The sequence below is a fragment of the Candoia aspera genome, chromosome 6 (assembly GCF_035149785.1).
Source record: "Candoia aspera isolate rCanAsp1 chromosome 6, rCanAsp1.hap2, whole genome shotgun sequence".
Taxonomy (NCBI): Eukaryota; Metazoa; Chordata; class Lepidosauria; order Squamata; family Boidae; genus Candoia; species Candoia aspera.
In genome coordinates, this window is record NC_086158.1 from 50,318,044 (window position 1) to 50,344,318 (window position 26,275).

The 26,275-nt window shown below is 37.7% G+C and overlaps 1 protein-coding gene across 1 annotated transcript in view; it reads right to left on the reverse strand.

The window, feature by feature from the left end:
• Positions 1–26,275, reverse strand: part of SH3PXD2A (SH3 and PX domains 2A) — a 259,549-nt gene that overhangs the window by 156,353 nt on the left and 76,921 nt on the right. The window contains exon 4 of the mRNA XM_063307115.1: positions 1,356–1,432. Within this exon, the coding sequence (XP_063163185.1) occupies positions 1,356–1,432 (77 nt within the window). The remainder of the gene's footprint in view (positions 1–1,355; positions 1,433–26,275) is intronic.

Genomic DNA, 26,275 nt, shown 5'->3' on the forward strand with positions numbered 1-26,275 from the left:
TACCTATAAGCATTTCTCTGGATATCTAGATTCCTTTATATTTATGTTATTTATTCAACTTGCCAGATAAGTAGGATCACCAACTTCAATCTCAGAAAGTTGGCATCCTCAGATGAGTAACTAGAGGTCAAAAATCGCCTCCGGACAAGGCACAAGATCCTATAACAAGTAATACATCACAAATCCAAAAATGGTTTGATTTCTCTTATGATAAAATCTGTATTACCTATGGTCACTTTCACAAGTCTCTCAGATTTAACAGATATGTTCTGAAATGCAAAATACTTCATAATTTCTCTTATTTTTCAGAAGTTTTGTTTAGAGTTCATTCCGGGTTACTTTTTTGTTTAAATGATGATGATTTTGTTTAATTCATGATGATTTTGAGAAAGAGGCTCCTTAAATATACCAGTGATATAAAACATACCTACTCCCTTAACCTAATTTTCTATTAAATATATTTGGCTAACCACTTAGGGAGGATATTTGCCAGACAAAAAGTTCTTTAGACAAGCATGAAAAGGAGGCCTGGTGTAAGCATCAAGACCTTTGTTGGAAGCATAGGTGACTCTGACTTCTGTGAGGTCCTCTGGCTTTGATAAGATTGAAACTTTAAGGACTTTAGAGAAGTTGCTCTCATAAACCAAGATGTGATATTTTAGACAAGACAGTGCTTGGTCTGAATCTATTATTTGTTTCATTAGCTTCAAGTTCCTAAATTAATTCTCAGTATCTTTATTTATGTCACTATGGGACACCTTGCAAGAAGATCAAATCAGTCCATACTCCAGGAAATAAAGCCAGACTGCTCACTTGAGGGAATGATATTAAAGGCAAAACTGAAATACTTTGGCCACATAATGAGAAGACAGGACACCCTGGAGAAGATGCTGATGCTAGGGAGAGTGGAAGGCAAAAGGAAGAGGGGCCGACCAAAGGCAAGATGGATGGATGATATTCTAGAGGTGACGGACTCGTCCCTGAGGGAGCTGGGGGTGTTGACGACCGACAGGAAGCTCTGGCGTGGGCTGGTCCATGAAGTCACGAAGAGTCAGAAGCGACTAAATGAATAAACAACAACATGGGACACCTTGCCTGCTAAGTCACAGAATGCTCCCAAGCTTTTGAGAATGCACTGAAGACCTTATTTTTCCACAGGGCATTTGAATGATGTTGGTGGAAGGGCAGCCTTAGCTAGAAGGGGTATTGTTTCATTTTCTATCACTTCATTTAGTTTTGTTTGTTTTGACTATAAATCATCCTGAGCTTTAGAGAATAAGCAATATATTAAAATGTGTATAAATAAATAAATACTATGCATTTTTCACTATGATCTAAGAGGAAGTGTTACTTACCCTGCAGTATTCATCAATTGGCTTTAATCTCTTCACAGCTACATCTCGAATGTGACTTCTTCGGAACAGGATTTTCCCTGGTGAAAAAGAAGATGCAGAGATTGAATGTGTATTTTGCCACAAATTGCTCATATCCTGGTCACTCTGATTCACATATAGGTGGGAATATATGATATATTCTAGTTTTACATCTAGGTAGACATAAGTGGTTTCGCTAAATTTATGTTTCATTCTGAAATTTTTAGAGAAGGAAAACTGCATGATTATTCATACTTATTTCTGTACTAACTTGCTTTAATATGTGTGTCTTCAAACATAACTTCCTCTTACTTGTGTATTATTGTACACATTTTGAACTGAGAATTGCAACACATCATCCAGAGAAGTAGGGAATCCAAAGGATAACTTTGTACTGATTCATCAATACACAAATGCCTTGAGTACCTTAACTACCATTTTATTTATTTATTTATTTGTCCCATTTGTCCTGGCCCATTTCCTCCCTTCGGGGGACTCTGGGCGGTTTACAGTAATCAATTAAAACAATCATAAAATCCACAATATAAAATTACAATAAATAATATAAATAAGAGTAAAAAATAAAAAAGTCCAAGTGGCAAAAGACTCTAAAGCAGTCCAAGTGTGGGAGGAGTGGTCTATAGCAGCCATCCCCATGTAGATATAATTTTAAGAGTCCACTGGAGTTAAACAAACAAACAAACAAACAATAGAACATTCTCACTGACTCTTTTTGCCAGTTTACCATTTCCTTCCACTCCTGTTCCATTTCCTATCTCCCCACAACAGCTATATGTTTATGTAATACTCTTTTCACAAGAGTATTATACATATATATTCTCCAGAAATGGACAACAATCTATAAAAGCTTGTTTAAAAAGCAGACAAAACACATTTTTCTGACGTCCCTTTAAGAAGTTAACCACTTATCTTTCTTACCAAGTTTTTCAAATCAACACAAATCACTAGTGGCTGAGTCAAGAGTTCTTGTATTTGTGGGTATCAAGATATTTGTGGATAACATAAACATAATTTTTATCAGGATATCAGAACATTAGAGAAATAGATCAGGAACTGAATTAATAAATAAAATAAAATAGCCTCATTTTCAGCATTATAACTATATAATACAAGCAAGCTTGCCGAAGTTCTCACTCTTCAGTCCAAGCCACAAATTGAAAGCCAGGCTAGTGGTGATATTTTAGAAAGTTTAATCAAATACATTGAACACATGAAAGGTCACCTGAAATTGTAACTGATCATTGTTTTACAGACAGCTTACAAGGAGATTTGGATGCTGCCAACAGCTCAATCACAAAATCAACTCAAGACATGAAACAAGTTTTGTATAATTATGATGTGTGGAAGAAAGAAAGAGAGACACGAACAAATAAACAAAGGATAAGATCCAAGATATATCTCATATTAACTTAATTCCTAAAGGGGATTTTAACATAAAAGCCATTAACGTAATATTACAAAATAAATCTGGAAACAAGTCCCAGGAAGTGTTTTATAGCTGTGCAGTTACCCAAAAGAATTGCTCTATGAGCTTTTACAAAACAGTTACTGAATTATTCTGAACCTGTCACATAGCTATAGTCCCCATAATAATATGATTCAAATCACACTTATTTAGGAACAAATTCCACTTCCAAAATGGATGGAATTTTCTTTTAAATTCCTTGAGAATGTTAACCCGAGGGAGCTCTATCTGATTCTGTATATTGACAGATACACATGGAAGAAGGCACTGAGGAAGTAGAAAAGTAGGCTGATAACATCTTATGTAGGATTTACCCCAGACAGAAGAAAAAAGAGGAATCATACAGAGGGGATAAAGGACTAAAGTGTTTGGGCTATCGGGAAAAGTAGGAAAGATAAACAGTTGTATTCTGGACTTAGTAATTGTCAACTATACATCACACATGCATGTAACGATTCTGCAAATCCCATTAAGTTTTGAATTTATATGAAATGTACACAACTGATATGATTCATTCCAAGAACAAAATCTTACTAGTTGTTGTGCACAAATGATTGGATTTGTATTCAATTCCTTCAATAACAGCAAGACTCAAGCTACTGTTCAAAGATTTCTAGAAAACCAGGAATTTATACATATTGCCAAAATAATTACAATGAACTGCATTGGTCTATCTCCAGGAAAAGAAAAGAGTTCATCTGGCAGAACTCAAATTGGCTTTCCCTTAAGCTTTCATCAGAGCCATATGATCTACTCCAGCATTAAAAAGTAGAGATTTTGTTCCTAACTTTAGAACAACATGTATGAAAGATTGAATAAGTGGAACCATGAAAAAAGGCCTTCCCCTTTTTAGGAAAAATCATTCTCCCTTATCTGTAGCTATTGTTGCTATGCTCTGAAGAAATAAGATATATAACAGGTACTATGGGACAAGCTTCTCACCATGAAATTTTTTCCAAGACTCTAAAAAACAATGAACACTTAAGTGTCTGTTACATACAAATAAAATTTGCAAAGCACCAATATTGGCAGATTGCTTGAAGCAAGCTGGCCATCAGCTAAAGGAAGGCAGTGTTGGCCAAGGCACACAAAGTGTTCTTGGGGCTAAATAGAAAGTTCATCCCTCTCAATAGTTAACAACCTGCAGTAATATACAATTTGTACCCATACTGCTTTCCTTTTCTTTTATAGTTTTTAGAAGCACCCATCACTTTATTGAAACATCTCTCTGATATCTCTCTGAAGCCTAATAAAACAGATATAACTTGACAGTTAAAAAAAGACAATGTATAATATTAGTGAATAGTGGCAGAATCAGTCTTACATCTTTAAGTCAAGAAATCTGCACTGTCACGTATTTGGCAAAGTTTTATCAAAAGTCTGACAGCTGGAAATGCTGAAATCACAGAATGACATATTGATTGATTGATGAGACAGACATATTATTATAGTCACAGACGAAAATACCAGAGAGCAATCCATAATTTAAAACAATAAAATATACTATAAGCAATACATTTTAATATCTAACACAATTGCAATTATATCATAATTTACACCTCTGTAAACTGGCACCTAACTTAAAAGTCATCAGGGCATAGAAGAATATTCCTAATCAGAAGTAATACAATATGACTCCTACAACATGTCACCCATAAATAACGTTGCAAGATCATAAATGTGACCAGTGACTCCAATACTCCAATATCTGCTCAAGCGTCTTCATTTCAATCTTGATGCAACTTTAAGAGCATAATTTAACAGGAGGACACATGCTTTGAACTATGCATTTGATGGGGAAAATGAGAAGATGCTGCTGCCTCCTTTCATTCATGCTGGACTTTCAAGTGGCAACTTTTGAAACAGCATTCTGGTCTGGCCCAGTAAGGTTGCCTTTTTTTTTTAAATAGAGAAAGTCTCAGATTCAATTCTTTCCCTCTCAAAGCCTGGTTTGAGTCTGTGTAGACCTGGAGAAAGTTAAAATAGGCATCGCAGATGAACTAAACTGCCTATATGAAAGATGGCAAGAGATACAATTCAACATCTGGAGAAACACAGGTTACCTACCCATGGCCACAGAAATAAAAATTGAAATATAAGAATTAATGGCAAAAAGTCAGGAATCTGGTAGCACCCCTATATTTTATTAAAAGGCATAACTTTTGTGGGCTACAGCTCTGCCTTTTAATAAAATGTGTTAGTTGGAAAGGGTGTTACAAACTCCTTTTGACTTTTTGCCACTATGGATTATCACATCTCTGCTCCTACAGTGTCTACAAGAATAACTAATGGTTTCTTTTGATATAAGACAGAGTCCCAGTCGTTGCCTTTCAAAATATGTTAACTGTTACAAATTATTTTTATCTAGCCTACAAATCCAACAAAACTGGAAGTTTAATTATAAGTAAGTATAACTTGAATGTCAAGTTTGCATTCACTAACACTTCAGCTTATAACCAAGAACTTACTATAACTGCAAGTGTCCATGGCAGAAGAAACATGTTCATGCCACAGTGAACTATCATTTTTTAATAATCTTTCCTCCAACAAAAGCAAAAGCATTCAGAAATTCACTCAAGGATTGCTTTTCTAGCCTATTACTTCATTGCCTCTTAAACAGAAACATGTCCTAACCAAAATTCACTCCTCTTCATCTTTGCTCTGTGGTTTTGTGATTTTTTTTAAACAAAAACTTTACAAGAAGGCAAGCAGTAGGTAAAATGAGTACTGCCAAACTTAGGAGGAGAGATGTAAATTGACAAGTGTGGTTTTGGATCTTGAGTCATTGCATCTGAATCTACAGTCATGAAAGCAGCCAAACCGGTTAGGCTGCTAAAAAAACACTGGTCCAAACAAGCTGAGCCTTCTTTCTAAGCACAACGCAACAGAGGCAACAGCTCCTGAAATACTGCTTGCCTTTGTTCCCTGGTGCTGCTATGCTATGCAGAGCCAGCTATCGTTTATAAAATTCTGACACCAGGAATCTTATATACCTCTCAAAGGGTGGTAGACTTATGGTCTCCAGTTCCAACCTGATGATGGATAGATGCCATCATCTTTGCAGGCACATGGACTAAATGCACTGAGAGCTCAGTTGAGCTCCCAACCCACACCCACATCTGAATGTCACATCAACTATATAGACAGGAAGTACTGTCTGAAAACTTCTTCTCATAAATAGGAAGAGACTTGGCCTAAGAAGCAGGATTTGTCAAGTGACCCCATGCAAACGCAAGACAAATATTTCTGAGAAACCCATAATTCTAGCACACTACTAATTTATTTATTTATTTATCAATCAATCAAATTTGTCACCGCCCATCTCCTCCCACCAGAAGGACTCCGGGCATTTTACAACAAAATAATCAGTAAAACAATAAATATACAATTACAATATATAAAAATATACTATATAAAATACAATTACAAATAACTAATAAATATAGATAAAAATAAGTCCAGATGGCTATGATCTAATTTAGTCCTTGTGTGGGAGGAGCACTTTAGGGCACTAGCCATCCCCAGGCATAACTATTCCCCTGCCCACCCCAAGCCAGGTGGCACAGCCAGGTCTTCGTATTCCTCCAGAAGGCCAGGAGCGATGGGACTAACCTTACCTCTGGGGGTAAGATGCTCCAGAGGGCTGGAGCTACTACAGAGAAGGCCCGCCTCCTAGACCCTGCCAGATGGAATTCTCTTATTGACAGGGTCCACAACATGCCCTCTCTGCATGATAGTTTGGGACAGGTTGATGTAACAGGGAAGAGGCGGTCCCTCAGGTAACCTGACCCCATGCCATGTAGGGCTTTAAAGGTGATAACCAACACCTTGAATTGGACCTGGAAGCAAACCAGTACCCAATGCAGCTTATGTAGTAGAGGTGTTAAATGCACCCTTCTAGGGGCACCAAAGATAGCCTGCGCAGCTGCATTCTGAACCAGCTGTAGGTTCTGGATACTGTTCAAGGGTAGCCCCATGTAGACCGCATTGCAATAGTCTATATGGGAGATAACAAGGGCATGAGTGACCATCCAAGGGGCCTCCCGATCCAGGAAAGGGCGTAACTGGTGCATAGCACGAAGCTGTGCAAAGGCCCTCCTGACCATGGCTGCCACCTGCTCTTGGAGCAGGAGCCGTGAGTTCAAGAGGACCCCCAGATTATGCACTGGGTCTGTTAGGGGCAGTGCAACCCCATCCAGAACCAAAGATGACAGATAATTAGCAGGTATGTTGGGGACGGATTGTTTTCTTCACAGCGCCAAGCTCAATCAGACAGTGATTCTTTTCAGCTTTAATTTTCTAAAAGGATGAAAGGGAGTGGTGCAGACAGGAAGTGGCAGAGTCTACAGAATCTTTGGGTCTTTTGTTTCACTTCTCAGGAAAACTTTATAGTTAGAACTTTCAGTGATGCCTACTTTCTTGTTTCCAACATTTTACACCAATCTGCTCAATTCAAATAAAGAAGAAAATAGATGAGCAAATGTCATTGTATGAGTGCCATTCTCAAACTAATGTTCCTGTCTTTTTTTTTTAAACTTTAGGAGAATTAACTTTATTTACTCGATACTATTTTACTCTGTACTACAATTTTAACCCACAAACATTTCTGAACCACTTTTTTGTTTTGAGAATAAGCCTATTGGGATTGCGATGAACTCCTGCATTTTTATATCACTGTGGATTTCACACACCAACTAGATATTTTAAAAGTCACAACTTGAACTGTGGATCAGTGAGAACTCTTAGTAGCTTACAAACCGCATAGCCTGAGAACTAAAATAATATGTAGGATTCCATATCCATTACAGATATGAAAGTACTTGCACACTGAAAAATTAATAGAGGAGAAGCTGTTTTGAAAAGAAAAGGCATACAGTGGACAGCAAGACTGTATTTTCCATTCAGAATAATAGCTATGATTCAACAAAACTGCTACCCAAAACTACAAGAATAATAATAGAAAAGGAACTGGCTCACTAATTGGGACAAAACCAGGTCATATCTTGTGTCAGTCACACAAAACAAAATAAAAGAAGAAAAGCTGTTAATAGAAGTATCTTTTCGTTCCTATTTCAGGAGGCACAGATGGGCTGTAATGGGATCTCTTATTCCATAATTTATGAGTACATGTGTCCCAAATAATTTTCAAAAAGGGATAGTGATCGCATTCTGCCCATTTAGAAGAAAAACCCTTATAGCTATTGAGAAACAGTTTCATACACTGGGCACAGCGTCCACCTCATTTCTTTAAGTTTCCATGTAAGAACGTCTTTAACATCCCTACATGGAAGCAGTAATAACTTTTTTATTCCATCTTGCTATTTTCTTTTATCACATAGGCTGCAATCACATATAAATACTTAGAATTAAGATCCACTGGACTGGATCAGATTTGTTCCACATAAATCTACATCAAAACAAACTGCTGGGTGTAAATGTTGTAATTTTAGAGGAAAAACAGAGACCATTTCTTTGAAGTTGTTTACTAGTTAACCATAATGCAATAATGACACTTATGCAAGGATAGGCAACAATTTAGTAGCCAGGAGCCACAATTGTTTGGGGGCAATGCAGTGCTGCAGCATAAATGAAACTGTATCATTAGAGCTAGATTTTTTTTTCCTGGCAAGCAGTTGGGTCTTTTTTAAATTAATGAATTATTTTAGTACTTACAATTTTTGTACAATTTTCCTGATTTAAACAGTGTAGAAAACTATGCCTTGAATTTTTCACAATAGACAGAATCACATGTGGTCTTCAACTCACACACTGCCACCCCTTCTGTAGTGCAAAGTGATGGCTATGCATATAGTTGTGGTGGTATCATCCTGATTCTACTAGTACCATTATAATAGCCCTATTAAAAGGAGGACTGGTAGAATTGCCATCTAGAATTAGACATTTCCAATTATTATGATTAAGGTGACTTCAATGTGATGCAGAAAGGTTCTGCTGTCCTAATGGGCCAGGATCACCAGAAGGAAATCACAAACAAAAATATAAATAAATAAATAAGGATTCGATATAGAATCATCATGGAAAGGTTAGGTAATATAAATATATTGAATTGAGTGATCATACAAATAGGAGCAAAATATGCCCTTGAAGTAGCACATCTCAGAATAGCAATGTAATATAAATATTGCACAGCAGTTGACGGTCAAACAAAAGATCTTCTGAAGGAATATTCTTAGTTTCTGTCAGCCCTTCAAGGCAGACCAGACTAGGAAACTAGAGTTATGAATGCCAGCACTTTTATTATAAGGTTACCATAACAGAATCTTGCAAGTCTGAATGTACTTTCCTCCTCTTCTTTATCTTCTTGAAAACCAGGGTAGGTCCTGTCTGAGACACTTTCTCAAATTACATTTCTGTCCTGGATTCAGATTTCTTTTATCTGACCATTGTCTTGGTTGTGGCTCTTCCTCCCGTTCCTCAAGGTTATTCCTTCTGCCCATTACATTTTCTTTATATGCCTCCTCTGTTTGGGGAAATAATATTTTAAATTCACAAGATAATTGGAGAAAACTCTTATAACCACTTTCAAAAAGACTGCTGTCTTCTTATTACAGTCTGCAAATTCTGTGGTGCACTCTTATTCATATTCAACTGGAAACAGTACCATTGCACTGAATGGGGTTTACTTCCAGGGGAATCTCAGTCTCAATGGCAGTGCTCTTTCATTTTTTTTTCTGCAAAGTTTTTTTGCCCTTTAAGATATTGCAACTTCTGATATGGTACATTAAGAAAACACCTAATGTTAGCATTTTTAAAATTCAAAGGAAATTGGAAGTCCCTCATTATAATTATATTCCCTTTTTCGCTCTCACACATAGGCACAAACTGTGCTAAACAGCTGTTACCCATTCATTCAGTTAAATATATATTGACTTCCTTTACACTTTTAAGAATGCATCTGGTCTGACCAACTGACATTTGAGATCCAATCAAATATCACAAAAATTTACACAAAAATCAGCAAATATGAGGGTGTCACTTAATAATTATAGCATTAACAACTTATAACTTAATTGTTGCTGCATCTCCCCATGGACTTCTGCATGAGCAATGTTTTGAGCATGATTTGGGGATCTTAACAGTTTCGGTATTCTGGAATGACTTTTTCAGGGATCTTTTACATGGGCAAACGGCTGTTGACTACCTTATCAATTTACCTGTGGGTCTACATAATAACGCTTGACCAAAGAATCTGTTAAAAGTCCAGGGCTGAACATTATTTTAAGACTTTTTTTAACTCTGGTGCAACCTTTCCTGAGAGGCACTGAATCTATCACCCACACTGGGGATGGTATGATATAATTGGGGAGGATTCAGTGTTCAAATTCTGAGAAAATCAAGAACTTATGAACACAATCAGATGATTCTGTATTCCAAAAGAGTAAAAAACAAACAAACATCCATGTATCCTTTTGAATCATCTGACCTATAGACTTGAGTGATAATAATGTATTTATGAAGGAGCTGGACTAGGACTGGGAGGACCCAGGTCCACTTTCAGACATGGAACCTCACTGGGCAATTTTGAGTCTGTCTCTCAGTCCAAAATATCTCACACCCCATCCCCCAATAATCCATCTTGAGCTCTTGGAAAAAGACATTATATAAACCTAATATATAACGTTAACTATGATGATAACAATAACCAGCAACAGACAAGCAAAAACTACGTGTTTATATTAGTCCATATAACACAGTGACTGAGAAGAATTTTTTTAAAAAAGAAGACATTTGTTCATATTCTATCAAATAATGCAAATAATTCTGCTGAAGGTTGAAATGGCATGACAGCAGTACTCCAAACCAGCAAATATCTAATTTTAAAAGTATTTATTAAGTTTCTTGAATTAATATTCTCAGAAAGCCAAACTGTTTTCCCATCTAGACATCTGAAACCAAACTACTGCTCTATCAGGAATTCAAAAAGACAAATTTTGTTTTAACCCATTTCTTCCTTACTGCCAGTAATTCTGTTTATTCACAGTTGTATACAATACTACAGCACTTATTTTTATTGCACCATAATCTCTAGAACAATGAAAATTGACTTGGGGGATTTTGTTCAGTTCTCCAGAAAGGCTGGCTGGGCTTTCTATGTAGCTATATATTTCTGTTGCTTTATGCATTGAAACAGAGTATGTAAAACAAGCAAGGAAAACTTGAAATCCTAACACAGGAGGTCAAACATGATGTCACAGGCATCACTGAAACTTGGTGGGATGACGCACATGATTGGAATACAGCCATGGAAGGATACAATGTACTCGGAGAACAATTCATCAGAAAAGGAGGGTGTGTTACATTAGACATAAAGAAGTCATAGGGTTGGAGAGACATTCACAAACTAGAACATGGAAATCCTTTTGAGAGCATTTGAGTAAGAATAAAAGGAGATACAAACAAAAGTGATATCATCACTAGAGCTTATTATAGATTGCCTGGCAGATGATGAAGCCTTTCTGTGGCAGATGACCAAACCTTTAAAGAGGCACATGAGTGACAATAGGAGATTTCAATTACCCCAACATCTGCTAGATCTCAAATTCTGCCAAGAGTCAAAGGCCCAACAAATTCCTGTTCTCTCTTGCTGACAATTTCATTTGTCAGAGGATGGAAAAAGGAGCAAGATGACCTGCTATTCTGAACCTAATCCCAACTAACAGGGAGGAATTGTTTGAAGAAGTGAAGGTGACTGGAACCTCAGTGACCATGCTATGATAAAATTCATTATAACAAGGACAAGATATCAGATTTCAGAACAGCTGACTCGGATGAACTCAGACAAAAGCCAAGTTGAATTCAATGGCTTGAAATCCTGAAGCAGAAAAGGCTCTGCAAAGGATGGAAATAAAATACTGAAACTGCACTCACAAACAATTCCTACTCAAAGGAAAAATAGGGGACATCTAAAGAGATCAGGGTGGATGCACACGGAGCTCTTTACAATGCTGAAAAGAGAAAGGGGATCCACACATATAGGAAATGGAAGGAGAGGAGCATTACCAGAGAAAGATACAAGGCAGCTACCAGATACTGTAGAGCTCATGTCAGAAAAGCTAAACTGCAGAATGAGTTGAAGATTGTGATGAAAAAGAGGTGAACTGGCAATGGATGATGGCAAAAATGCAGAATATCTTAACTTGTTTTTTGTATTTTTCTTCTTTCGGGAAATGAAACCCCAGCTGGCCTTTGTTGTGTCAGTAGTGGAAGGAAGAAGCTGCACCTCAGGCTATAACAGAACAGCTAATTTAAATGAATTCAAGTCCCCAGTGCCGGATGAATTACATCCCAGGGTACCGAAGGAAATAGCAAGGTCACTGCAGAACTGCTAACATAATCTTTCAGAACTCCTGGAGAATTGGTAAGGTCCCAGAAGACCAGAAAGCAAACACTGTCTATCTTTAAAAAAAATGAAAGCAGAGGACCCAGGAAATTACAGACATGACATTTTGACGTTTATACTGGCATAGTTCTTGAAAATATAATTAAACAGTATATTTGTGAGCACTTGGACAGGAAAGCAATAATTAAAAAAACAGTTAGCATGAGTTTGTTACAAACAGGGCATGCCAGACTAAGTTTCTTTCCCTTTTTCACAACGTTATTGGCTTAGTAGATTGGGGGATGCCATGGACACAGTGTACCTTTGACTTCAGCAAAGTTTCTCATGATGTCTTCACTAATAACACAGTAAAGTATAGGTAGATGATATAACTGTTAGATGGATGAATGACCACACCCAGAGAGTTCTCATAAATGGTTCCACATCAGCTTAGAGAGTAGCATCAAGCAGAATGTCACATGGTTCTGTCCTGGGCCCTGAACTGTTCAATACTTTTATTAATGACCTAGATAAAGGGGCTGAGGGGATGATTATCAGTTTTGCAGATGACACAAATTAAAAGGAATAGGTAACATTTTAGAAGAGAAAGAAAACATTCAAGAAGTTCTGGATTGCCTTGAATATAACAGGGAGAAATATAAAATCCTGCATCTGGGGAGAAAAAAATGAAAGGGATAAGTATATGATGGGGAAGACCTAGCTTCTTGGTAGTATATGGGAAAAGAATCTATGCATTCTAGAAGATCATAATGAACATGAGCCAAAAATGTGATGCAGATGCTAAAAAGGGAAATGCTATTTTGAGATATATTAACAGGAGCATAAAATTCAGATCAGAAGAATTGTCTCACTCTACTGTCTTTACAGCTGGTATGTTCATCCTGCAAAGAAAATATTCAGGGGCAAAATGATAGCAGTCTTGAGATATCTAAAGGGTTGTCCTATGCGCTTATTCTCTGTTATCCCAGCAGGCAGGACCAGAAACAATGAAATTATAGGAAGTAGATTGCAGTCTATCTTAGGAGGAATTTCCTCATAGTAAGAGCTGTCAACTAGAAGAATAGGCTGCCTCATGAAGTGGTATGTTCTCTTTCAATGGAAGGCTTTTTCTGCCAAATTTCAGTGGCACAATCCTAGAATCCCTCTGACCCCCCCCCCCCATGGTTCAGCAAAATGGTAGCAGTTAACAGAAGGGGCAGTCTTCTGTCTTTCTTGCCCCAGCAAGAGGAGATTATAAATCTTATTGGTACCTGCAGAAACCCTCTATTTAGGCTAAACTGTCACTATTTATAAAAAAGATATTAAAAAAAAAACAAAGTTTACCCAAATGTTATATATTATCCTCAACGCCACAAATATACAATTTAAGAGACTATACAAAATAGTCAAGTTTAAATTAAAACTAATTTACTGTTTCTTCCCTTTTTCATAATCCATAGCCTGGCCTGATGAGCAACGGGCTACAATAGAGGAACCCAGGGTCTTTCATGAACCAAAAGCCTAAATCATTCCTTCTAGTGGACTATTCCACTAATTTTATACAAGAGCAGCATGTCAACCAACAAATCTAGGCAGGATCACAGATATGTGGAAGAACTTGACAAGTTAGTCACTGGGTTCAGACTTTGTGCCAGGCCATGGTTTGTTGAACAAGCCATAGTGTTCTGGTTCATATATAAGATTAAGCCATAAATTGTTCACAAGTTATAATGATTAAGCCAAGTCAAACAAGATAGGACTTGGCTAAATACCAACTGTAAATCCAGCCAAGGAGCAGACTGGAAATTGGGTCACGTACCTCTCTGAATGGTAATATGCTGTTCATACTTAACATTGCAGTACTCAGCAATTTTGAAAGGAGACTGTAGACAAGAAAGCATATTGGGGAAGGCTATTTTCCCTGGGTCAGAGGGACCTTGTCCACTGCCTGAAACAAAAGCTAATTATTAATGTGTCTTGTCTTCCCAATTAGATACCAAAACATAGTGGATGAAAAGCAGATGCATGAATAATTTTGTACACAACTTTAAAACAAATTTCCCAGATATTTTAGGCATTTTCAGCCAACACCTGGGAATTCTTAATGTTTCAGTTTCAACATATCAAAAAGGTATCAGCTTAGAGAAGTCTTTTTTAAATGAACATTGTTCAGTTTCTGTAAGCTTGTGATCTATTTCTAATGATAAAAAAAATCCTGAAACATGTACCTGAAAATCAACAAGCAAAGTTCACCTTGACTGGAGTCCTACTTCCCATTATTTTGCCCATGTGAACCTTTGTTATGAAAAGTGGAAGAGAGGTTGTTTGCTTGATGACACCGAGCTCTAATGTCCATCTGGAGCCAAATGTCTAAGAAAAGTAACTAAAATGCCTAGAGTTATATGTGCACTGATTTGTTATAGAACTGGGAGACTTAGGTGTGTAAAGCTGTATGTACATAAGAACCAACTGGCCACTGCAACATCTGAGGTGGGTTTCACAGTACAATGTTATTTCCACCTCAATGTTTAGAGAAAAAGGTCTCAAAATATCCTTTTGGTTTAATTCTGAAAATGGCACAATGTCATGAAACATGCAAAAAATAAAAAATAAAAATATAATCCCCCACCAGAGTAAAAATAAAAGAATAAGAGTTGGTGGGAAAAGCCTTGGTGATATATCAAGATTCTAGCACTCACTTTCAAAGCATTAAGACACCACTTTAGACCTGTTGCCTATGATTTTGCCTATAATAATATAATTATACTATTATTTTTATTGCTATTACTATTGTGAAAGTGAAAGGTCCCTGTGCAAGCACCGAGTCACGTCTGACCCTTTGGGGGGACACCGCTTTCGCAGCGTTTTCTTGGCAGGCTATAGTGGGGTGGTTTGCCTTGCCTTTCCTAGTCGTCCCCTTCCCCAGCAAGCTGGGTGCTTATTTTACTGACCTCAGGAGGATGGAAGGCTGAGTCGACCTGAGCTGGCTACCTGAGAATCCAGCTTCCGCTGGGATTGAATTCGGGTCACAGAGTGTGTTTTCGGTTGCAATACTGCCGCCTACCATTCTGCGCCACATGGGGCCCCGCTATTACTACTACTAAAAACTCCATTTTCCTTGCTGTGCATATTAAAACAAACATACAGAAAATGATAAAAAGCTATTACTACTGCTACTAGTTTCTATCATTTTATATATGTTTGTTTTAATATGCACACCAAGGAAAGTGGAGTTTTTAAAAAATAAGCTCCACAGCAAGCATCTTGCTTTAAATTACTTTTTTTCTAATATGTCTTAAGATCCAGGTCTAGCTTCCTTGGCAGTCATGCCTCCAAAGAGTTCCACTGTACCAAAACCATGTGATCATAAGGAACAGCAGAGCATTAGAGGCACTCTGAAGCAGGGATAAAATAACTTCTATTGCTGCAGGACCTTTACAGCTTTTTTCAGAGCACATGTTTCACAGCAGTGCCACTTATCCTGACAATGATCCTGAAAGGTACATTAAGGGGCAACTCTTATTCAGGAGTGAATCCCACTAATAGAATACATGTACAGCAAACTTTGTGACATCCTTAAGTCTGAAAGATTAATTTTGAGGAGGACTGGAAACTCAAAATGAGCATCTTAAGCAGCCAGAATAATGTTCCTAGCACATCACACTAAATCTCAAGATTTGACCCTCTTAGGTTACATAAAGGTATAGCCAGTCTTTAGCAACAGACTGTGTATTCACCCCCACTCAACTTTCCAGTCTCTTTGGAAGTACACAGGATACTGCGAGTAAGGCCTTTCTATCTTTAAACAGAGGCCCTCTGCTAGGAAAGCATTATGTAGCTTTTCACATCACAGGACTGGTGAGTGACAGCTCTGGGTTAAATCCTGGAAAGCTGGAGGAGATGACACTATTGAAAAGTAAATATTTATGTAGTCAGGGCTTTCTTTCCTTTCTTCTCTCCCCCCTTTTCTCTATTTTAAAATGTCACAGATCACTGTTTTTGGTAATGGGGCAAGAAGCAAATTTCCCTCTGATTAACATCAGTTTGTTCTCTGAACGTATCCTCTCTCTTTCCAGCCTGTTTTTTAAAGTGGAGGCCAGCTTAATACAAAAATCTGGAAGAGTTGATCTGCGTAAATGGCTGACAATTTCTAGCATCATAACCTGCTAGAAATACTGCTGTGTAAAACCTTACAGAATTAGGGGCAGCTGAAATTATACATATGAATTGGCAGTGACATTCCAGGATCCCACTGTATCCTAAACATGTATTCCTCTGGTTGAGGTGGAAGCATTCTGTATAATAGATGCCTAAACTAATATGGGAACTAAAGAAAATCTTGTGGGGGAAAAAGAATTCCAGTTTTACTGGGTAGTTGTGAAAGCTGACTTGTGAAAAAGATATGAGAAGACTATTACAATGGAAAAATACTCAGTGATTTGGGTTTTTTTTTAATATTAATTCATGAATAATCCGCCTTTCTTCTATGGCAAGCGCTCTTCCAACCAGGCACTTCATAGACGTTTTCTATGTTATTTGTTAAATCTGCTGTTGAGATCCTAAGTCCCCTATAACAGGGATGAGCAAAAGGAACTTCAGGAGTTGTAACCTGCAACTTTTTCTTAACAACAGAAACCAACTAATTCCCACTGTTGCTGTAAATTAAGCACTTGAGGTAAAGTTGTGATTACCAACAGCTGATCTTGTACAATTCTCACTCAAATACATTATTCAATTCTATGTGTATGGGTTGGATTTAAGTTTAGTCATTTCAAAGTATATGCCCTGAAATAAGAGGATATACTTTAGTCATGACCACGTTGTTAAATTTCTGGGTTTTAATTAAAAAAAAAATTCCCACTAATTCCTGTAAACCTGAATATCTGCCTGTCTCCACTGAACAAAACCAGACTGCCCCCATGAAAGCAAGCTGAGAGAAGTACCTAGGCATTGTTGTATGCTGTTTAAAATGTGTATTGCTTAAGCAAATACTCAAATGTCTGTTGTTAGAGAAATCCCTTAATTAGTTGCCATTCAATTGCAGAATGTCTTTTGTTAAAAACATTTGCCCTTCACCTATCTTGATAGCAATTCTATCAAACTGGAAAAACACTTTTAGCACACCAAAAGGATTTCCTTTAAAAATTGGTTTCATACTTAAAAATTACTACAGCAGCTAAGTAGGAGATAAGCTCCATCGTCCTTTTGAGAGCAAGCCCTTAAATGTTTGCCTATAAAACTTGCCAGTATTCAGACATCTTGGGATTCTAACATATGTTTTTTCACTAAGCTATGACTATATGTGTTATTTCCCTTTCAGAATTACTTTGTCAAAAGTTAGGGCTACATGTGGATGAATTGGGCCAAATGGCGAAGTTAACAGCATTGTTAAGAAAAAATACCGTGTCAGGATTTGTTTCTACTTGGCAACCACTTTTAGATTATTTGCTTGTGTCTGAAAAAAAATGAAATTTTGATTTTGAGTTATGATGATTAAAAGGTTTGAATTTATTGAAATAATGTTACTAGGGTTTAACTAATGGTAAGAGATCATATCTGTATAAAATGCATTTATATCTGTATTGGAGAAGGTTGGAAGTCACTTTCTTTTTCTGCTCTCTAATTCTGCACTTTTATCGTTTTTCTTTTTTCTTTAGTTCTGCATTCTGTCTTATCTATACTCTATATTTTGTATTTTAACTAGACTTTGAAAATCAATAAAGTTCTTTTTAAAAAAAAAGCTAGGCCCACATGGAATAAGAATTCTTAGTGTGATCTCATTATCATTAAAAAATTAGATAATGGGTGGTGTAATATAGACAAAATTGCAAAACATTTACAAACACATCTCCTGAACTACAAATTTGTGAGTAACAATTTAGTCTTGATTACAGGTTACAATTTGACTTTTTAAGAATAATACTTCTAACAAAAGGGTATGCTTATTGATGGATGCCACCTAAAGAAAATAAGAATCCTCTACAATTCATGTAGCTTTTAAAGACTATTATTTTATAGATATATTTAAACATGTTTGTCAAAAACTAAGTCTGCATCTGATAAAGTTTCTTTCTTCCATTATCCCATAATCCTCCCCAGTTTAATTCTTTCTAAATGTGAAGATTTCTATTAACCTAGTAAACCCAAAGAAACCACACAGGGATCTGAACTGGAGGATGGATACAAAGAGTTGGAGATTATTGGAGAGAGGGAGCTATAGTTGTAGTTGTTGTTGTTTATTTGTTCAGACGCTTCCGACTCTTCGTGACTTCGTGGACCAGCCCACACCAGAGCTTCCTGTCGGTCGTCAACACCCCCAGCTCCCCCAGGGACGAATCCATCACCTCTAGAATATCATCTATCCATCTTGCCCTTGGTCGGCCCCTCTTCCTTTTGCCTTCCACTCTCCCTAGCATCAGCATCTTCTCCAGGGTGTCCTGTCTTCTCATTATGTGGCCAAAGTATTTCAGTTTTGCCTTTAATATCATTCCCTCAAGTGAGCAGTCTAGCTTTATTTCCTGGAGGATGGACTGGTTTGATCTTCTTGCAGTCCAAGGCACTCTCAGAATTTTCCTCCAACACCACAGTTCAAAAGCATCGATCTTCCTTCTCTCAGCCTTCCTTATGGTCCAGCTCTCGCAGCCATATGTTACTACGGGGAACACCATTGCTTTAACTATGCGGACCTTTGTTGTCAGTGTGATGTCTCGGCTCTTAACTATTTTATGGAGATTTGTCATTGCTCTCCTCCCAAGAATTAAACGTCTTCTGATTTCCTGGCTGCAGTCAGCATCTGCAGTAATCTTTGCACCTAGAAATACAAAGTCTGTCACTGCTTCTACACTTTCTCCCTCTATTTGCCAGTTATTAGTCAAGCTGGTTGCCATAATCTTGGTTTTGTTGAGGTTTAACTGCAATCCAGCTTTTGCACTTTCTTCTTTCACCTTCGTCATGAGGCTCCTCAGTTCCTCCTCGCTTTCAGCCATCAAAGTGGTATCATCTGCATATCTGAGATTGTTAATGTTTCCTCCATGGATCTTAATCCCAGCCTTGGATTCATCCAGCCCAGCATGTTGCATGATGTATTCTGCATACAAGTTGAATAGGTAGGGTGAGACTATACAGCCCTGCTGTACTCCTTTCCCAATCTTAAACCAGTCCGTTGTTCCGTGGTCTGTTCTTACTGTTGCCACTTGGTCATTAAACAGATTCCTCAGGAGGCAGACAAGATGACTTGGTATCCCCATATCACTAAGAACTTGCCATAGTTTGTTATGGTCCACATAACAATAGTCAATAAAACAGAAATAGATGTTTTTCTGAAACTCCCTGGCTTTTTCCATTATCCAGCGGATATTGGCAATTTGGTCCCTAGTTCCTCTGCCTTTTCTAAACCCAGCTTGTACATCTGGCAATTCTCGCTCCATGAATTGTTGGAGTTTACCTTGCAGGTAGTGATCCATTTAGTATTCATGGCAAGAATACTGGGGTGGGTTGCTGTTACCTTCCACAAGGATCGTGTTTAGTTTGACCTCTGTGTCATGACCTTCCTGTCTTGGGTGGCCCTTCACAGCTTAGCTCATGGCATTATTGAGGTGCTCAAGCTCCAGCACTATGACAAGGTAACAATCCTTTGCTGGGGATAGTTGTAGTTAGCATTGTGCAAATGCTTCCCTTGATTTTAGCCAATAGGCCAACATCTAAGTTGCTACATTGCCCATTCTTTGGATTATTTCTTCAGTTTTATAATAGCACTCTTTGAAAAAAGTGCTGGAAAGTTGGTGGATGATCACATTATTTAATTTTATCTCTGCAAGATTACAGAGACCTCCACAAATGTAGCTTTATCCTCTTTTATTTCCAACTTGCTGTGGTACCAGGTGCTAAAAGTAAGCTGATGAACATTGGGATCATAGATCAGATTTTTTAAATTTTTAATTATTATTTTTTTTCTTTGTATGCTGATCTCTACCTGTGATCAAATGTTAAAGTTTTAATCTATTTATATACCTCTTTTTAGGACAAAGCAACAAACAACTACAAGATATCCATCCAGTGGAGATCCAATTGTATAGTGAAGGAGAAGGAGGAGGATGACCAAGTCTAAGGAATTAACAACAAATAACCTAGCTACAAATCATTTAACTCTTCAAAGATAAACCCCAAAGCCTTAAATTTGCCCCAAGCACTTCAGGGCAGTTGGTGCTGAAAAAGCATAAATTATGTTTTCAGATCACCCATCCACTGATTTCCACATACATATATATTACATCAACTAAAGTTTCTAAAGTATCTTCAATTCTAGACAGCACTAAGACAGTAAAAATAGCCTGATGGCTCTATCAGTCATAAAATCATCCTTATGGAACATAAAGTATTAATCACAATACTAATCTCCTTGTTGTAATAATTTCAATATGCCTGAAACCATTGAGAAATTCAATAATGTATATTTGATTTGTTCCATTATAGCATTTAATGGAATTGTTTAATCACCTTTTATAGGATAGACTTCATTTTTGCATCTTACCCAGGATCTGGGATGAAACAACTCCTTCCAATTATAGTTCATAGTTTTAAAAATTTAATGTCTTAAAAAATCACACCAAGTATAAAAAATATAATAGGAAGAATTCTAGGCAAGCCAGCTTGAGAATATGGCTGTCTACTTTAGATGAGCAATGTTCACTAAAATAAGATTTGCAAAAGTTCCTAGGGTGTTTAACTGTGTCTGACTTGTCCTGTGACACCTTCTCCCATTTTCCTACATGCTGAAAGAAACAGCAATGCTGCTGGCAGCAAAACAAATCTTTCCACAATCTCAGTGTTTAAATTTAGCTCTTTTGAAAAATCCATTTTATCTCCATTAGATTACACTCCGTGTGACAAGAATTTGCAACATTAACACTTAGAGAGGCTTAGCTCTTAAAATGACAACACATTACCTCTGTTTCTTCCATTAAACAGGTTGGAACAAACTGAGCAGTCCAGATTTATTTCATTCCATACCTTTGCTAAAATATCCCTTTCCTGAATCAGTAGCCTCAAAACTGCATAGTATCACAAACATTTTCTCCTGTGACATTTCAAACAATAATCTAGTCTTCTAATTGTATAAGAGCCAAGTTCTAAAAATATCTTTTGACAGCAAAAAGTTTTACCCAGCTATTCGTATCTCATTTTACATTCAGACATTTTTGACATCAAGTGTAGCCATTTTCTTCTAATACAGTATTATGCATTCCCTACATGCTTAGAGTGGACAGGAAATCGGTTCCAGCTATATTATATAGAATATATCTTACATTTTCTACAAGGATTGTTCTTTTAACATGGACAAGGGATAGCTAAAATGGAACAGCAGATCTTTAAAATTTTGCAGAAAATTAGATACATACACCCAGCCAGTACATACAAAACACTTTCCTAATACACTTATGCATCAAATTATCCCACTTCAGACACATTATAGAAAGACTAGCTCTCTGGGGAAGGCTCTAATGCTGGGAAAGGTGGAAGAAGACAACCAGCAGCAAGGTGGATGGACTCAGTTACAGTGGTGATGGGGACACCATTGGAAGTCCTGAAGACCAAGTTAGGGACAAATGGTCATGGAGAAAATCTATCTATGTAGTTGCTAAGCACTGATACCAACTTGATGACACATAATCAATCAATCAATCACTCAATCAATCAATATTTACACAATCTTTTTGCTGCAGAAGAATAATTAATTTTCTATGCTGCAATTTCCAAATAGTTTATTCAAGAGACAAACTGATAGAAATCTCTGTACAGAGCTAAGAAGTGATATCTCCTCCCAATCAGCTTTGATTACTACCTCTGGTGTTTTACGAAGTGGCAGTCACTTCCAGGTTGCCCTTGCAGGAGGCCAAATACCTTGCCCAACCACAACCACAATCCTCCATGTAACAATGTTGGTCCAAACAGAAGAGACTGTTGCACAGAATATCTGAAAGAAATATGACGTATCTGTGCATCTTACATGAAACTACTTTTGGTTTTGGTCTGAGCCAAGAATGCAGCAATCAAAATGTTGGTGGGGTCCTGATCATGTACATATTACCCCAGTGCTGAAGCAATCCTAGTTCATGTTAGCATATAATGCCCGGAATAAGTTGGAGCTGTGTTGCTGGCAAATGGCCTTCCCTTCTGTATGATTACTAAGAACTTGTATGATCACTAAGACACATTTTGCTGATTGTAGCCAATTTTCATATTGCCATTTGACAGTTAGTTAAAAGAGGGCCTTCTCTGTGACACTATTTCTGTTGATGTTTTCCTACTAACGATTAAGACTGCTATTGTACCTAATCATTTTGGCCGGGTGAAGAGGTTGTATTTGATTGACTCCTTTCACGTGCTTGATGCAAATCGCCTGGGGGGAGGATCCTGCCCGGACTTGTTTCTTTCTTCCTTTTTTTCTCTGTGCCGAAATGTAGCCAAGCTAGGTAGCTCTGAATGAGAGCTAAGTCCTTTAAATATGTTTTGTTTTTTGTTTTGCTTTTTGTAAATAAATTATTTTTATAGAAATGCCTGGTGTGTGACTTTTCTGATCTCTCCTGGGCTAAAGGTTTTCCAAGCATTCTGCAACAATTTCTCCAGGTATTTAGAAGATGCCAATTATGATGTGTTTTAAGCATCTGGTCAAAATTTATACATTAGGTCTGTGTGACTATTCAGTCCTCCAGATCAGTTCAGATCTATTCAGTCAAATCCACTCAACAAATTGTATCTGCAAATATGTCCAAATCAGTTCACACTAAATTGGATCCGATTCACAGACTCCAAATTATTTTAATCAGGAACATTCTTATGCAAGGGTTGAATGTTAATTTGAACACTCAACATACTTTCTCCCTCATTTTAATTATTTAAAATACTGAGATTTTAACATTATTACATTTGTATTTTTAGTATTTTTTCTTCTTGTACTCCACTTTGAGATCCTTTTGATATGGAAAGCATTATAAGCATTGCCCACATAGATAATAAAAGAAATATTTCAATAAATAATCTATAATTCTGGAAATATAAAATACATGTTGGAACTATATATTAATATCTGAGCTGAAACGACAGAAACTGCTTTAAGTTAGTATATGATTTTCATCTTACTAACAAACATAATAGCAAAGCTTGGCACTAGCTTTATCTTATGAGTGCCAGAGTGTAAAAGCTTGCCAATATAAGATCAAGAGCAGAATGGCTGTATTCCTCTCACAGCCTGTTAGTAAATAAGACTACACTAACACTTACCTTGAACTCAGGACAGCTGACTTGTGTACAAACTGGTATAGGCTTGGATTCTGAAAGATTATTGGGTTGATGAAGATAAAAGGCTGGAGGCAGAGGAAGTAGTTGATCCCCTACATCATTTCCAACCCTTGTTTTACAGATTATGGTAGCTACTTGAGGAATAAAAACAAAAAGCGCAAGATACAGAGAGAGCCGTCTAAACTTGCTATTCTGTATGCACCTACCTGGGAGGAAAGCCCTACCAAACTCAGTGAAACATACAGTACTTTGTACCTAGGAATGCACAGTAAATGTTTTCCACTACCTTTGGAAATGCAGACATTGTATTTCATATTTGAGAAGTTAACCTGAAACAGTCTGTTTTAGAAACGTTGAATCTTTTATAAAGTCTGTCCAGTTTAAGCAGTTTCAGACAAGTGAAAACTTTGCCTCCTTAAGATATTAATAAGGCAGTGGAGAAAAAGAAATGCTTTGGGAATTTCTTTGCAGTATTCATCAAAACATAAAAGCAGCATGACAATAATTTAATAACTCCCCACTCAGTTCTATCAACAAGGGATGAGCTGATATGAAATCTGCAGAACACCACGATCCAATCTCAGGAGAAAAGATAGCATAAATAACTATTCACACCATCTAAAGATAAAGTTGCCGAAGTCATACAGTCCTTGAAAAAGCTCCTTGTGTAACTACAGATTGCTCGCGTGCCTTGCCTTAGTTGCTCTATTCTCCACGATTTTTAAAAAAAAAAGTATATATAACGCATATCCACCTGAGATGCAGTTCATTGGCTGGAAGTCTGCCTTCCCTGTGAACGAGAGACAATGGAAGCAAAATCCAGGCACGTCTTTAAGAAGGAAAAAAGGTTGTTTGCAGTTATTCAGGTTCTTGAAGACTTGTTTAAACTAGGGCAGTTCCTAGCGTCATTGCAGTCCTTGCCTACTGCTGTTGCCAGTTTAAGGAATTTGGGTGGAGCATAGACAAAACTGAGGCAAACATACAGGTAGGGGGAAAAACGTTTCTGAGAAGTTAGTGTTTCCCATGGAATCTGGAGATCACCCAAAAATTATGAGTTAACAGCTGCAATTACATTTTATTTGGAAAATGTGATGGTACAGTATAAGGAAATGTAGAATACAGGTTACTGGATTCATCATAGCTCTGTCCTGCTTACTCCTCACCAATTTCCTCTCTGCTTACTCTTACTATACTCACAATGCAATTTTGGAAACAACCTTTAAAGGTGTCTCTCCTCCCCCTTCTCAAAGCCCCACCTTACAAACATGCTTTCATTATTCAGCTGAACTCTAGAACTGTTCTCACCCATTTCACAGTGATACTGTTCATAGCTTTTCTTTATTTACATTTGTTACTAACAACTAAAAATGAGAGGCATACATAGTGTAATGATGTACACTAACTGTATCCTAGTTAGGCAGAGCCATGTGAGATCAAAGGGGGTGACATCTTACACTGAGACCTGGGATTCCTTTGAGCTTATGGGACCTTAGGAAGGACACAGAGTGTTCTATAGCATGGGCTCCACAACCTGAGGGGTGTACCCATGCCCCTCCTGGTTCCTTCAACAGCTGGGCAGGGCACATATGTGGCCAGATTTAGAAGCTGGTTCATGCCTCTCCGAAGGAAGGTGTGATGTCACCTGCTTTGAAAGAGGGAGTAGTATGTCTTTCTTGAAAAAGCCATCTCTCAATGAAGCCATGCTAGAAAACTAGATGTGCCCTATCTCCAAACCTCTGTTTTTAGGGACATTTGACAGGATCAGAATGGCAGAAATGTCACTCCTAATCCTAATAAACCTCTATGCAGGATTCCGTACCTTAGACCATGGTATCTTTCTGGACCATCTACAAAGGTTGGAAGTTGAGGGGTGGTTCCAGCTGGAAGGCATGAGGAGGAGTAATTGAGCCTATGATTTGCTCCAATGTGGAATGCCAGAGGGTTCAGTCCTGTCCCCTCTCATATCTATATGAAAGCACTGGGAGAGGTAATCCATTGGCTTGAGGTGAGGTCTAACCAGTATGCTGATGCGACTAAATTATATATCACCACCCCAGGTCTAACTGAAGATGTTGTGAAAGTTCTGAACCAGAGTCTGATGGCTATTAAGGACTGGATGGGGAGAGAGAAGTTCAGACTAAACAGTGGAAAGACTTAGGTGCTGGTCATCAGTAAACACCTTGGTCTTCTAGAAAGTTAAGTCCTGGTGGCTGCTCAAGATAGAATTGCACTCTGCATGAAAGAATAGGTCAGAAACTTTGTGGTCATCTTGAATTTATGTTTCCTGCTTGAACTGCAAGTACAGGCTGTGGCCAGGGTGCTTTTGCCCAGCTTAGACTGGTATACCAGTTAAGGTGCCACATGAGCCAGGAAGCCCTGATGGCAGTAACTCATGCCAGGATAGCCACACAACTGGACTATTACAATATAGTCTATATAGGACTGCCTTAAGAAGCCATCCAAAAGCTAAAACTAATTCAAATGCAACAATTAAGCTGTTAGGAGGGGAGGTCCACTATTTGCAGAGTTATTCCTACTGTGAGGTCACTGCACTGATTAGCATTGGGCTTCCAGGCCTTATTCAGAGTGCTAGTTATTACCTACTGTACAAAGCCTTATATAGTATGGCACCAGAATATATCAGGCTGTCTTACTAAACATGATTGTGCCTGTCCTGCTTGGATGTACACAGGGCCTTCTTAAAGATCCCTCCCACTCAGGTATTGGCTAGAAAGCAGCAGGTCTTCTCAGTAGTGGTCCGCACATTATGGAACATGC